Raw genomic sequence first — 13,216 nt, 5'->3', positions numbered from 1 at the left:
ATACCAAAAACTTTTTTCTTATTATAACATAGCTTGTATACCAAGAAATGACTTAATTGTCTTCACTTTGTCCACCACAGGAGGAAGTCCTTGCGCCTGTTGATCTTCTTCTGCAGCTGGAGGAGTCCATAGAGTAGAGCTTCGGCAGTTGGAGGGCAACCTGGGACATATATGTCGACAGGAACAATCCTGTCGCATCCGCGAACAACAGAGTAGGAATAGTGATAGTAACCACCTCCGTTGGCACAGCTTCCCATAGAGATTACCCACCTAGGCTCAGGCATTTGGTCATAAACCCTGAAGAAAATTTCAACATCATGAACAACAATGTATCGAGCATTGAAAACAATGAACAAATCATTGACTCATGGAGCAGGGGTTAGAGAAATAGTGGAAAAACCCAACCCATAGAGTAAATCATATGTTGATAACATGCCTTACAAGTTACAACCTAGAGTAAATCATATGCTGATAGCAAGCTAGAGTTTGGCTCATTACAAATTTACAATCAAAAGAATATGATGATAACACGTACTATTGCAACCTCAACAACCATTTCCCATATTTTTCTGTAACAAAGCAAATTATACTTTCGAATTGACGTCTGAAAATGTCCACACCCATCACCTTATTGTGAAGCAATTACTCATAGGCATTCAATATAGTAACTATTCTGACATGCAGCACCAGCCAATTAAAATGGCTTGTACTTTCCATATTAACAAGCAGGCATATAGAGAAGAAATATCCAGTAAGGGCAGAGTACGACAAGAGGAAACCACACAGCAACAACCAAAAAACAAGGCTCAACTAAAAACATGCATAACGAATATCAAGGCCTTGATTTGAAACAGAAGATTGCCAACCTCCCCCCTTTCATATGTAAATGTTAGTTTCAGAGGAAACCTTCACTAAATAGCAATATAGTGAAACAACATAAATTTACCATCATCAATACTAAGCATGTTATACTTATATGACAAATCAGAGTTTCTTCAACTGCACAACATCCTCTAATTGCATGTGAAAGAAGTGAAACATTTTTCAGTTTTCACATATATTCAGCTCATAAAAGGAACGAGATATGAAAGTAACATACCCACGAAATTCAAAATTATACGGTTGAAAAACAAGTCATTGGTATTAGTATGTAATAGATATTTCAAAAAATCAAGAGAAGCAAATCAACTTTCCTCAACCTGATTTGGATGACAGGAAAATAATTCCAAAATGCAGAGTTATGTTAAGTAACCACACATGCCCAGCACAAACCTAAGATAAATCAAGACACGCCTCACAAAATTTGAAGAACATAAAATAATATGACCCAAATTTTAAAATCCCGAAAAGAGAAGGAAGAAAAGGAGTAGCAGCTTAGCACAAACTTCTCTCAAACCAAACCAATTGTTTTCTACAGGAGATACATACTTAGCATCAACAAGCTCAAAGTTTCAAGTTCAATAATGCTAGAAAATCCTAGACAAATCAACTCAAAGAAAATCCAAACACCACAACTGAACCCTTGATTGAAAAATTACATAAAAAAAAAGTCGAATCCCGAAGCAAAAACAAAGAACACGAGTAGGAGCTGAAATGTTTGTTGAGGGGCTTAGCCCCATAAAAACAACTTAATACAAACCAAAGGAATTTTTCTTCTAGAAGAAAATACCTAACCAGGCAACAACCCAGCTCAAATATTCAAATTCAATAATATCTGAAAATTAGTAAAAGAAAAAAAGCCAATTTCAACTTCCCAGGATAAAAAAACCCAAGATATACCTAAAAATTCAACAAAAATCTAAACAACTGAACCCGAATTACAAAAAAAGAAATCCTTAATATAAGATTTAGAGAACTAAGAATAATTTTATTTTATAAAAAAATACTAATATCGGAAAACTATTCTTCTACAAAGAGATACCTAACTACGCATCAACGAGCTCGAAAAAATTCAATTCCAATAATATCGGAAAAGAAAAAAAATCAAATACATTCAAACAAACCACATGCTCCCAGCAGAGAAAAAAAGAACCCTAGACATGGAGAGAGAAAAATCGAAACACCAGAAATGAACCCTAATGACAAAATAAGGGGGAAATCACAGAGAAATGGAATGATTATTACTTGCGAAGAGCGGGTGCCATCTTATTGGTGAGAGTTCCAGCAACAATCATACAATCAGATTGGCGAGGACTTGGCCTGAAGATAATCCCAAACCTATCAAGATCGTATCTGGAGGCACCGGTGTGCATCATCTCAACGGCGCAGCACGCCAGTCCGAACGTCATCGGCCAGATCGATCCCCTCCGGGCCCAGTTCATGAGGTCATCCACCTTCGAGATCACGAACTCCGCCGTCTTCGAGATTCCCGGCGGGCTTGAGGTCGATGGCGGTGACGGGCGGGGGTAGGAGGCTGGGGTGGTGGTGTTGGTGGCGGCGTAGAGAGATGGGAGGGTGGTGTGCAGAGAGAGTGCGCGGTGTGGTGAGAGGAGTTGAGGGAGGCGCGTGGCGGTTCGGTTCATGAGAGCCATTGTTGTGTGGTTTGTGGCGGTTTGGTTTAGGGAACGTTTTGGACACAAGCCCTTCTCTTTTGAAGCCTTCTCTTTCAGCTCTGTGTTTGTGCTCGTCTCGTGTTTATATTTTTTGCGTTGTTAACGAAAACTCTCCACGTCGGTTGTTCAAAAAAATGAAAATGACAACTATTTAATTTAAGAAAAAAAACGACAAATTAAAGTACTGCTGTAAATTGTAATTATGTATTTTATGAAATAAAAATTTATATTTACACCCAAATCCTAAATTATTTTCATGTGGTGCTTGTTCTTACACGACTACAAATATGGCATTAAATAAGCACATCTATACTTGCGTTAAGCATAGAACCAGATGGATACGTTGATTGTAATATATTTATAAACAAAAGCCGTTCTACCCAAAGCCGCCGCAGGAAGGGTCGTTGCCGGCAAGCCTAGCCACCATCGCCGCTGTTCGTGCCACCGTTTTGTGCCGCCAGATCTGTCGCCGTCGCTGGGAGAGAAATAGAACGCACGTGGAGAGAGAAAGGGTCGCAGGGAGGTTCTGCCGCCGTTGGAACTCCGCTGCTACTGCCATGGTAGCCGCGCCACTGCCGCCAAGAAACGCCTAGCCGCCGCTGTCAAAGCCAACCTCGTCGTCGTTGTCATAATTGCAGATTTGGAGCTTCGAAGAGAGAGGAGTTCCCGGAAAGAGAGAAACGCCAAGGAGGAGGGACCATCTGCTGCTACGCTATTCCTGTCGCCGTTCGAATGTACCTGAACCAAGCCATTGTCCTTGCCGTCAGAGTTGTTGGTGCTGCAGGAGTTGAACCGTTCCTGTCATTATTCCGGTCCAATCTTTTTCTTTGATTCTGCTCTAACTTTCATGTCCTATTATGCCACCATTTAGTCTGTCTTGTCCTTGTTTTAATTCGATTTTAGTTTTGTCTGTTTCAGATTTCTAGAACTATCGCCAGCTCCATCTAGTCGCTACTCCGGTCCAAATTCTGTGCTCATTCGTTTTATTTTACTTCAATCCTCCTCACATTGACTTTGGCACTCCGGGTTTGGTATCTTCGGTCCTTTGGGACCACATTGTGAGTATGTTTTACATTTATAATTGTTTGGCTTTACCTCTACAATTATTTTAATATACGGTGCTTTAAATTTAGTTATACTTACAAAAATTATTATCAAAGGATTTTAAATTGGTTTTACTAATTGATTTATTAGAACTAAATATTTATCTTTGTTAAGCTCATTTTAATATGCACATGAGACTATATATTTTTATGAGACTATATGTATGTTTGAAAAAGTTTTATATTATTTTAAAGCATTTGATTTTACTCAAACATGTATTTTTGAAGCATTGAATTTTTGTTGATACTCACTTATCTTGGAATTGTGAAATATGTTTGAAATGCCTTAAGATTGAGAAAATATGATTGAATATGATTTGGATGAGAAAGTATTATCTGATTTGATTTGATTTGATTTGATACCTTATATATTTGAAAGATCAAAGATTGGTTGTATTTGAAATTATATGTTTTGAATTGGTTTAGAAGACTCGTATTAAAAAACCGTAGTTAACGGCGGTTATGACATTAACCTAGATGCATCTGCCTCAGACCTTAGCCAGCAGGAGCGTTGCTAGTCTAACGTGTAGGCCACACGTTGGATCTGTTATCTGTACGGACACAATAGAGAAAATGGCTACCCATAGAGGTGGAGTCATCCAAGTGTGGACTTTTGATTTGATTTCTATATGAGAACTCCCTTATTGGTTCACTTATTATTATTATTATTATTATTATTATTATTATTATTATTATTATCAACTATCATTTTTTTAATTAAAAATTACTTTGATGATCGTGCTTGTATAGTCTCATGTTGATTATAAATGTATTGTCTAGTGATCGAATTCTAAAACTCACCCCATTTTTCTAAAATATTTTTCAGAAATAAATATTTGACTATGTGAGACTTTCTATTCAAGAGTAACGGTCCGCAATGAGTACCTATTCTTTGTCAAATTTCTAGAAGTATATGCTCTATATGTCACAGGTAGGATCCAACCATTCTTAGTTATTTTAAAATTTTTGTTAAAAATATATAACTATTTATTTTAGAACCAGTAGAATTTTTGTAACTTGCTTATTCAACTTATATTTGAGTATGTTAGGCTTGCTATAGGATTATTTTCCTGAGCGCCGGTCATGACTAACAAATCTTTTTACATGAGATATTTAAATATTAAATTATTTTTATTTTTCTAAACAATCTTTTAAAAAAATAACTCAAAAAATATCTTTTTTTTTAAACTCACCCAAACAAACCATATATATATTATTTAATTTATTTTTAATACGTATTTTATATTTTATCATATACTTTTTATTTATATTAATAATTAATTTTAATATACACCTAATATGATTGATACTAATAATAACTAGCAACTAATTGTTGCATTATTTTGTTTCCAAATTTGCATAATTCAAAGGCTAATACTATGCCAATGAATTATAACTTAAGTGGCATAGTTTCTCTATATTCAATTAAGAGGTTGCGGATTTGAGTCACCTATCTTTAATAAAAAAAAAGGCTAATACTACGGTGTAAAAGGAAGATTCTTTCTACACATGTAGAAGATACGTGTAAGGAGATAAAGCTGTTATGGTGACATAGTCGTCTAATCATAGATTGCAGAATATGATATGTGACTTCATTGAAAGAGGACAAATCCCGAGTTTGTTGCAGAAGTGGAACGGGTGGATAGTGATGATTAGTAGGGTCATTTTGTTGTGTAAGTAAAAACAATTAAATTAGAATTATTATGATAATATAATAAGCCTGTAATTAGTGGTTGGGTTTTCTACTTTGTGTGCCAAGTTTTATATATGTTTGTACCTAATTTCTGTCCAACAATTTGAGTCGAGGTATAACTCCTTTTCTTGTCGAGGTATAACTCCTTCTTTCGTGTATATGGAGTTTTCTGTCATAAGAGCACAGACGCCGAGCTATACTTCAACCGTCAAGGAATATCAGAGGAGGTTGGGACATGCAAAGAGACTCCAACGCTCAAGTCAGAAAGAGTTTTTTAGCTTTCTTTGAAAGAGAAAATAAAAAGGAGAGTTCTCTGTTTACTTATCCTACTATGTTTACTTGGTTCTGTTTATATAAGATTTGTATATGACTTGATTGTGGTATGTTCTCCTCATTCCGAGATATGAGGCATGGATATGGTTTGAGAATCTCGTAGAGAATCATTTGGTGACTTCTTTGAAAAGATCTTTTTAGGGTTATCAGCAAGTAACCGTTCTCTTTTTGAATTTGCTGTACGTGGCCGAGTTATAACCCACGCGGCCGACTTATACAGATGGATCACAAATTACTTTGTTTTGAATTTACAAGTGGTTGAACCATAGCTTACGTGGCTGACTTATAACGTAGATCAGACCTAATCTTCGAATTATAATTTGTATCTGCCAAGTTACAATGACCAGATCAATACCAATATGAGTTAGGTCGGAAATGGAGAAGATTGAAAATTTGTGTCATAGAACGAACATACAGGGATATAGGAAGTGGAATATAGGATTGGGCCTGATAAGTGGTGATTTAATACAAAAGATGGAACAAATAGTTTAGGTACGTCCTCAATAACAAATTCAGGCGATAATTTTTTAGCCAAAAAAACAACTAGTCCTACAGTACTTTCTTCAACAAATTCGACTTTTACCAACAAACTCAAAGAGCAGCAACTAAAATCTTTTCACATGAATTTTTCAACAACATAACAACAGCTTCAAGATTCTCCACTCAGTCATTATTCTCAGCAATAAAAAATAAATTCAATCCGTCATATTTTCAGCAATAAAATCAACTTTTAGTAACAAAAATGAAGCTGCATAGATGAATTACAGCGACAAAATCTAGCAACAAATATCAGAAAAATTTGTTGAAACTAACCACATCGGAGACCGACTGCTGTCGGCGAGGCTCCACACAAGCAGATGACATTGACATCCTGCTCCGGGACGTGCGGCTTCTGGGGAAGACGACCGGACGAACGCCATGCGACTGAGTGCTTAAGGTGACAGACAAAGAGCAACGACGATGACAACAACCCCAGGACCTACTGCTTTTGTCGCCGACAACGATGTGCGCATGGAATGATCAAGCTGACTGCAACACCGTGACGAGACAAACAATGGTGACCACCTTCTGCCCTACGCCCGATACAAAACACCTTAAGTTCGACTGCGACAGTGGCACAAATGACAGAGTTAGGGCTTACTCAGAGAGTGACGACACTAAGAATATAAATATATATATTTTTAATATATAATATATGTAATATATATAAAATAATTAGTAAAATGATTAATAATATTGTATCATATTTAAATTTTTACTTTAATTTATGTTATGAATATAAATAACGGTTATATAATTTTTAAAATTTTATTTATTTTTTGGATTTAATAATTATTGGGACGGATAGAATAGGGGCGGGTTAGAGTTTAACATTTTACTACTCTCGAGTAGAAATGGGGCGGATTCGATACGGATTTTTGTTGAGTGGAATGGGGTCGGATAGAGCAAAAATCCGCCCCTACCCGCTCCGTTGCCACCCCTATCCGACAACAAGTGAACTTCAGTTCCATAACAATTCCAGTTGTGGGAGAGGTTAGAGACTTAGATAGAGACAGTGGCAACGACAGAGAGAGACATCGAGATTTTACGGCAGAAATCGGTGATCACTTAATAGATTAGGACATTTTAGGGATACTGTGGGAGAGGGGTTAGCGTTTGGCAATTCCTCTTTCACTACCATAGGTATTTTTTTTTTTCTTTTTTGGTAAACCAATAGCTGTTTTCTTTTTGTTTAATTTTTTCTTAAGATTTTTTAATAATTTCTACGCCCGGACCCAAATCAAGAAAAAAAATTATACACTTAATTATTTTTTCTTCAATCTTAATAATGATTATACACACTATAAGCTTACTTTTTAGTGGGGCCATTGTTACAAAATTTGTTTCTTTCCAATAGATCAATGCACTACACGTCTTTTTTTGTTATAAACCTATAAGTGTCATCTATACATGTAGATATTTGTTTTTTATCTGCATGCTAGCACTGGCCTAAATCAAATACACCATGTACAAATATTATTAGGTGAAAATTCATCTATAGTCAATTTTATGCCAAGTTATTTTTGGATAATTAACACGTGTTATTATATGATTTAAAAAAATAATTTATTTTATATAAATAATTTAAAAAAAATCAATTTAAATTGAACCAAATTGTTACTTTTATTCCCTTCTTTTTTATTTCGCATTTAAAATTCGTTCTTTTTCAAAATTAATATCAAACTTTCAATTGACTATGTTTCTCTTATTTATATTTTTTACTCCAATTTATTATTTCAAATATATTTTTTAATTTATGTTTTTATTCACTCTTCTATAAATAATGAAAATTATTTAATAATTTCATGTCATCACACTATTTTAATATTCAAATATTCAGGATAAAATTGATTATATATTAAACAACAATTTTAAGAATTTTATTGTTCCCATCTTTATCTAGAGTCAATATAGAGATTGATTAAAAAAAATATTTATTTAAAATAATATGAATACGTTTATTTAAATTTTAAAAGTTTTAAAGTAATAAGAGTATGTTTATTTAAAATATTAAAATTTTAAATTTTAAATAAACCTATTTATATTAATTTTAAATTTTATTTAAAATAATATGAATATGTTTATTTAAAATAAAAAATTAAAATAACAAGAGTACATCTATTTAATAAATTTTAAGTTAAAAATAATACAAATGTATTTTTTTTATTAAGCATTAGCGGTTTCAAATAATTTTTTTAAATTAAATAAATATAATTAATCATATGAGTACAATAATATAAATACATACAATTTTATAAAAGTAAATTTAATCATTAATTTAAATTAGATCTATTTAAAATTTAAATTATTAAATAATACAAATTTTATAATTTAAAATTTGAATTATTTGAATAAAATTAAATTGATTGAAAAAAAAATATATTAATATAATTTAAATCGTATTAAAATGTAAGCAAATTTGCTGAGTTTATAAACAAAGTTTACGTAAATAAACAAGTTCAGTCAATGTGATAGGTAAATTTGTGCAAATTTTATAAAAACAATGTACAGAATAAAATCCTAAAAAATAACGTTATTTTAATAAATTTGATTAAAAAATATAAATAAGAGAAACATAACTAACAAAGTTTGATATTAGTTTTGAGAAAGGGATCGGAGAGAATGAATTTTAAGTAACAAACGAAGAAGAATAGAATAAAAGTAATTGTTTGGTCCAATCTAAATTGTATTTTTTTTAAATTATTTGTATAAAATAAACTAATTTTTTTAAAATTATATAGTAATACGTGTCAGCCATTCAGAAGCAACTTCATGTAAAGTCAAACATAAAATCGTATTTAATATATGATATATTTTATTTATGGTATCTTATATTAAATTTATTAAATTATGTCTTTATTTTTTATGTTATGTTCTTAATATTTTATTTTGTTTTGTTATCAAAATCAAACATAAATTAGCAGTACAATTTTTTCGAAATTTCTAAATGAGAATGAAAAAATTATACTATTTGAGGTATAAGTCTATAACAAATTTTTATAAACGATAAATTTGCTACCAACAAAAAAAAATTTGATTTTCTTCCCAAAAAATTGATAACTCTACTTAGAATGTTAACAAAATTATTTAAAAAAATAAAATGAATATGTATTAATGAATTTTGTGTAATAAAAATATTCAAATATTAAAAAATAACTTTAAATTTTCAAGTTACCTTTATCACTACTATAACTTCAATTATTCACATGATTTGATCTTGTTCTTTCTCTTTTTTTTTTGTTTTTTTATGCAATTTTACTTTAAAATTGAAATTAGAATTAAAAAAAAGCAGATTTCTCCGTTTTTTGCTCACTACAAAAGAAACAAAAAAAGATTGAGTGTGTTTTTTAGTGTTTTAAATTCTAGGTTTGCTGCTGCAACTTCTTCTTCCTCCACCTTCGCCCCTCCAGCATTGACGGCATTAATTCTCCGCGAAATTTGCGGGTTACAAAACTTATAAGTGCTTGAGACTTCTAAATCTAAGGTTCATAAAAGTATTGAAGAGAGCACGTGAATAAAGAAGTTTTAATGCCATGCCTAAATATAGTGCACAAGAACAACGATACTGAGAGCATGATGGCTCTTATTTTACTCATTTTTATTCTACTGTTATGTGTGTTGACTGTGAGGAACAGAGTATGTGCAGCACACCAATGTGGAAATCAATGTTATTTTTTTCTTTTCCATGCTCTAATTTAGTCCTTTTTTTTTCATTTGAAGGCTAATAATTTGAATAATGATTATCTTCCTTCTAGTTTCTTAAAAAAGGTAGACAGATAGGAATATATGATGGTGAGAAACGAGGGTGTAAATAGTGGTGGTGATAGAGAAATGGTTCCTCTCATTTTTTTAATAAAAAATGTAAAATATGTGATCATTAATTTTTTAATTTTTTTTCTTTTTTTTTTTGGATTATACTTATAACATGTATGATGAGAGATCACACTTTATTTTTTTAAGTGAAAAAAAATAAAAAAATATAATTTTATAGTAATAATAATGATGATGAAGGTAGTTTAAAAATTTAAAATAGTTTTCTAGTGTTTATAAAATTTTGTCATACAGAATTTATTTTATGTGAATTATAACATTAATTTTGTTTTTTATAAATAGAATTGGTAGTTTTTTTTCTTCTTGAGCTTTTACCAATTACATATGTGTGAATCATAATTTTTTTAAATAAAGAATGTATAAAATTTGGAATTATTATATGGAGATTTGTTAAGCATTACTAAATTGGTCAAATTTAAATATATTATTTCTAAATTTTATCACATTTTGTTTTCAATTATCCATTGAATGTATGTTAAGTAATTATTTTTTACATGTATTTTAAGTTTATTATTATAAGATATTTAAGGATTATACCAAAGATAATTGGTTGATTAGTTGTTCTTATAATTGGTGAATATGATAACTGGATATGTAAGTGCAATATTAATTTTATTTAAATATTCAAAAATATTAAATATTTCTAATTGGTACATATATCATTATCAAATAAAATTAATTTACTTAGTATCATTGTCTTGTTGTATGTTAATGTATCTTCCAAATAAAAAAATATATATATATTGGTCTACTTAAATGTTAAAATGATTTGTTTGAATCTAAATAACATATTATTTGATTATTCAAAATATTAATGTGTGAGTTTGTATGATATTTGTAGCTGCATAAATTTGTTTATCAGGTTTAATGGGCATAACTATACCCATTTTTACTAAGAATTTAGGCTTAGTTTAAACACATTTTTGTTACTTTGACCAATTCACTTCAATCTTATGATTTACACTTTTCTCAATTATTTCTCTATTTCCTTGAACCATGCACTTAAGATACTTAAATGCCCTTATTCCTCATATATTATGTCATTTTCCGGTTTATATGCAAGCTATATACTTGTAAAACTTATCTTCACAAATATAATTTTGAATCTAAATCTTCTCTTACTCTAGTCCTGCATCAACAAAATATTCATCTATCTCACTATTTTTAGTCTTCGCACTAGCTAATTGGAACTTTATCATGCATATTGTGAAGAATGAAAAATATTTGTTGACAAACAATTTCCTTTACTTAAAAAAAATGAAGAACAATGGAAATAAATAATAAAATTAAAAATTATTAAATATCAAATATTGCACATCATCAAATCAAAGAAAGCAAAAGCTAAAAAGATCTATGTCTAAACACAAGCTAAGCTCTCAATGAACCCAAAGGCTCTGTACCAACCCTTGAATCCAGGGGAACAATGATGGAGGAAATTTTCTTTGATTCTTGTAAAGTCCAACAGATCTTCACAGGTATTATCCTTTAACCGCAGAGCAATAACTTTGTTCGGTATCTGCAACAACAAAGCCATTTCATCTTCATCATCTTCAATGAGATGGAGTATACTGCATGCGTACCCTAAATTGAAGTAGTTTCTAAGAATTATTATCTGATAAACAGTTCGAAGATTTATACATCGTCGGAGATCAACGCTATGCTTCAGAACCCACCGTGATGAGTAATCAACTTCCTTCAACCGGTAGATGCTTATACGGTACTTAGAGTCAAATCCAACTGAATTCATGTAACCACAGGCCGGTGCAAGAACGCATCGATATCCGTAACCAGCAGCGTCATCTCGATGATGTTGTTGCGGCAAGGGAGGCATGTCATCCTTCATGCACTCTTCGTTCAGATCAAAACGCAGTGTCGTTTTACTTTCCCTGTCAATCCAGTAAACTGAATCCTTGAAATAAACACCACGTGCAAAATGCATGTTGATGGGAGCCGAAAAGGAAGAGCCGCAGTGCTTCCAGAAGGCACCGGATTCCGAGGAGTAAATCATGGTTCGGTAACCGTCTTCTTTTGAATACTCGCGATGATAAATGCAGATCAGCTTATAACCAAGAAATCGCAGGGGATCAAAAGCCAGAGAATAGTAATACGCGAAACGTGATTCATCGAACGATGGAAAGGGAGAAGGCAAGGGTTTTTTGTGTCCGGTGGTAGGGTTATAGATGAACGTGTCGTCCTTCGATTGGATAAGCATCAAGCCGTTGCAAGATTGTGATATATGTAAACGAGGCAGATGGAGGATTTTGGGGCAAAACGAAGCTGTTTTCTGATCCAAGTAGAAGAAGTTTAATTCCCGATGTGGAGAGTTGATGGGGGGATTTAAGAACAAACAGGAGGTTCTTCGTTTTACGGTAGTGTGGCAGTGGCGGAAGTAAGGGGCGGAGATGAGAGAGCACCACCGCTTGGAGACACGTTTGAAGGTTTTGACATCTCTTAGAGGAAGACGAACAAGGATTTGAGTGAGTAAGTAATCGTTTCCTTCAATTGCTTCAATTGTGGAACGGATTAACTTTGTGTTGCGTTGTTCTCCACTTTGGTTCATATTTGAAATTTGAAGGTTTCTTGTTTTAAAGGAAAAGTATAGGTAGACAATTGAGAATATTAAATAATAAGGCAAATTACACTATTAAATCAGAGTGGAGGAGAAATTATATGATTCAACCAAAACAAAAAACATAACATGGATCAACTAGAAGCGTGTTTTTATGTAATTCCAATCAAACTAATTCAAATTAGAAATTAACAGTAATTTGAAGTTGATCAATTTAAAATATGCAGCCAAAATTCGTACGTAATTTAAACCTACTTAATTCAAATTATGTATACAGGGTAGTTCGAATCGAATTATAAGAAATGCAATTTGAATTACATTAAAAAAATAAAATTATCTAGTATATTGAATCAGCTCAATGTTAATAAGATTTTTTATTTTTATTATAAAATATAAAAAAATTAATTCTAAAAAAAGTCATGTTATTTTTTAGGATTTAATTTTTTTATTATGTTTTCGTAAAGTTTGCACAAAATTCACTTATCACATTAATTAAATTTATTTATTTACGTAAAGTTTGTTTATGGACTCAGCAATATTGTTTACGTTTTAATACGATTTGAATTGTATTAGTATATTTTTATTTTTAATCAAA

General features: G+C 31.8%; 2 protein-coding genes across 2 annotated transcripts in view; both read right to left on the bottom strand.

Annotated features, from left to right (window-relative positions):
• LOC107495615 (NADH dehydrogenase [ubiquinone] iron-sulfur protein 7, mitochondrial) overlaps positions 1-2,662 on the bottom strand; it is a gene marked incomplete in the record, with an annotated part of 2,957 nt that extends 295 nt beyond the window's left edge. Inside the window, 2 exon segments of the mRNA XM_016116781.3 lie at positions 12-297; positions 2,125-2,662. Of these exon segments, the coding sequence (XP_015972267.1) occupies positions 63-297; positions 2,125-2,531 (642 nt within the window).
• An 8,747-nt stretch (positions 2,663-11,409) lies between these two features.
• Positions 11,410-12,612, bottom strand: LOC107495447 (F-box protein At5g07610-like). The gene has a single exon (XM_016116595.1). It carries the CDS (start codon positions 12,610-12,612, stop codon positions 11,410-11,412), a length of 1,203 nt encoding a protein of 400 aa, XP_015972081.1.
• Between the last annotated feature and the right edge of the window lie 604 nt (positions 12,613-13,216).

Source organism: Arachis duranensis, chromosome 6 (assembly GCF_000817695.3).
Source record: "Arachis duranensis cultivar V14167 chromosome 6, aradu.V14167.gnm2.J7QH, whole genome shotgun sequence".
Classification (NCBI taxonomy): domain Eukaryota; kingdom Viridiplantae; phylum Streptophyta; class Magnoliopsida; order Fabales; family Fabaceae; genus Arachis; species Arachis duranensis.
This window is presented reverse-complemented; position numbering and strand designations above follow the sequence as displayed.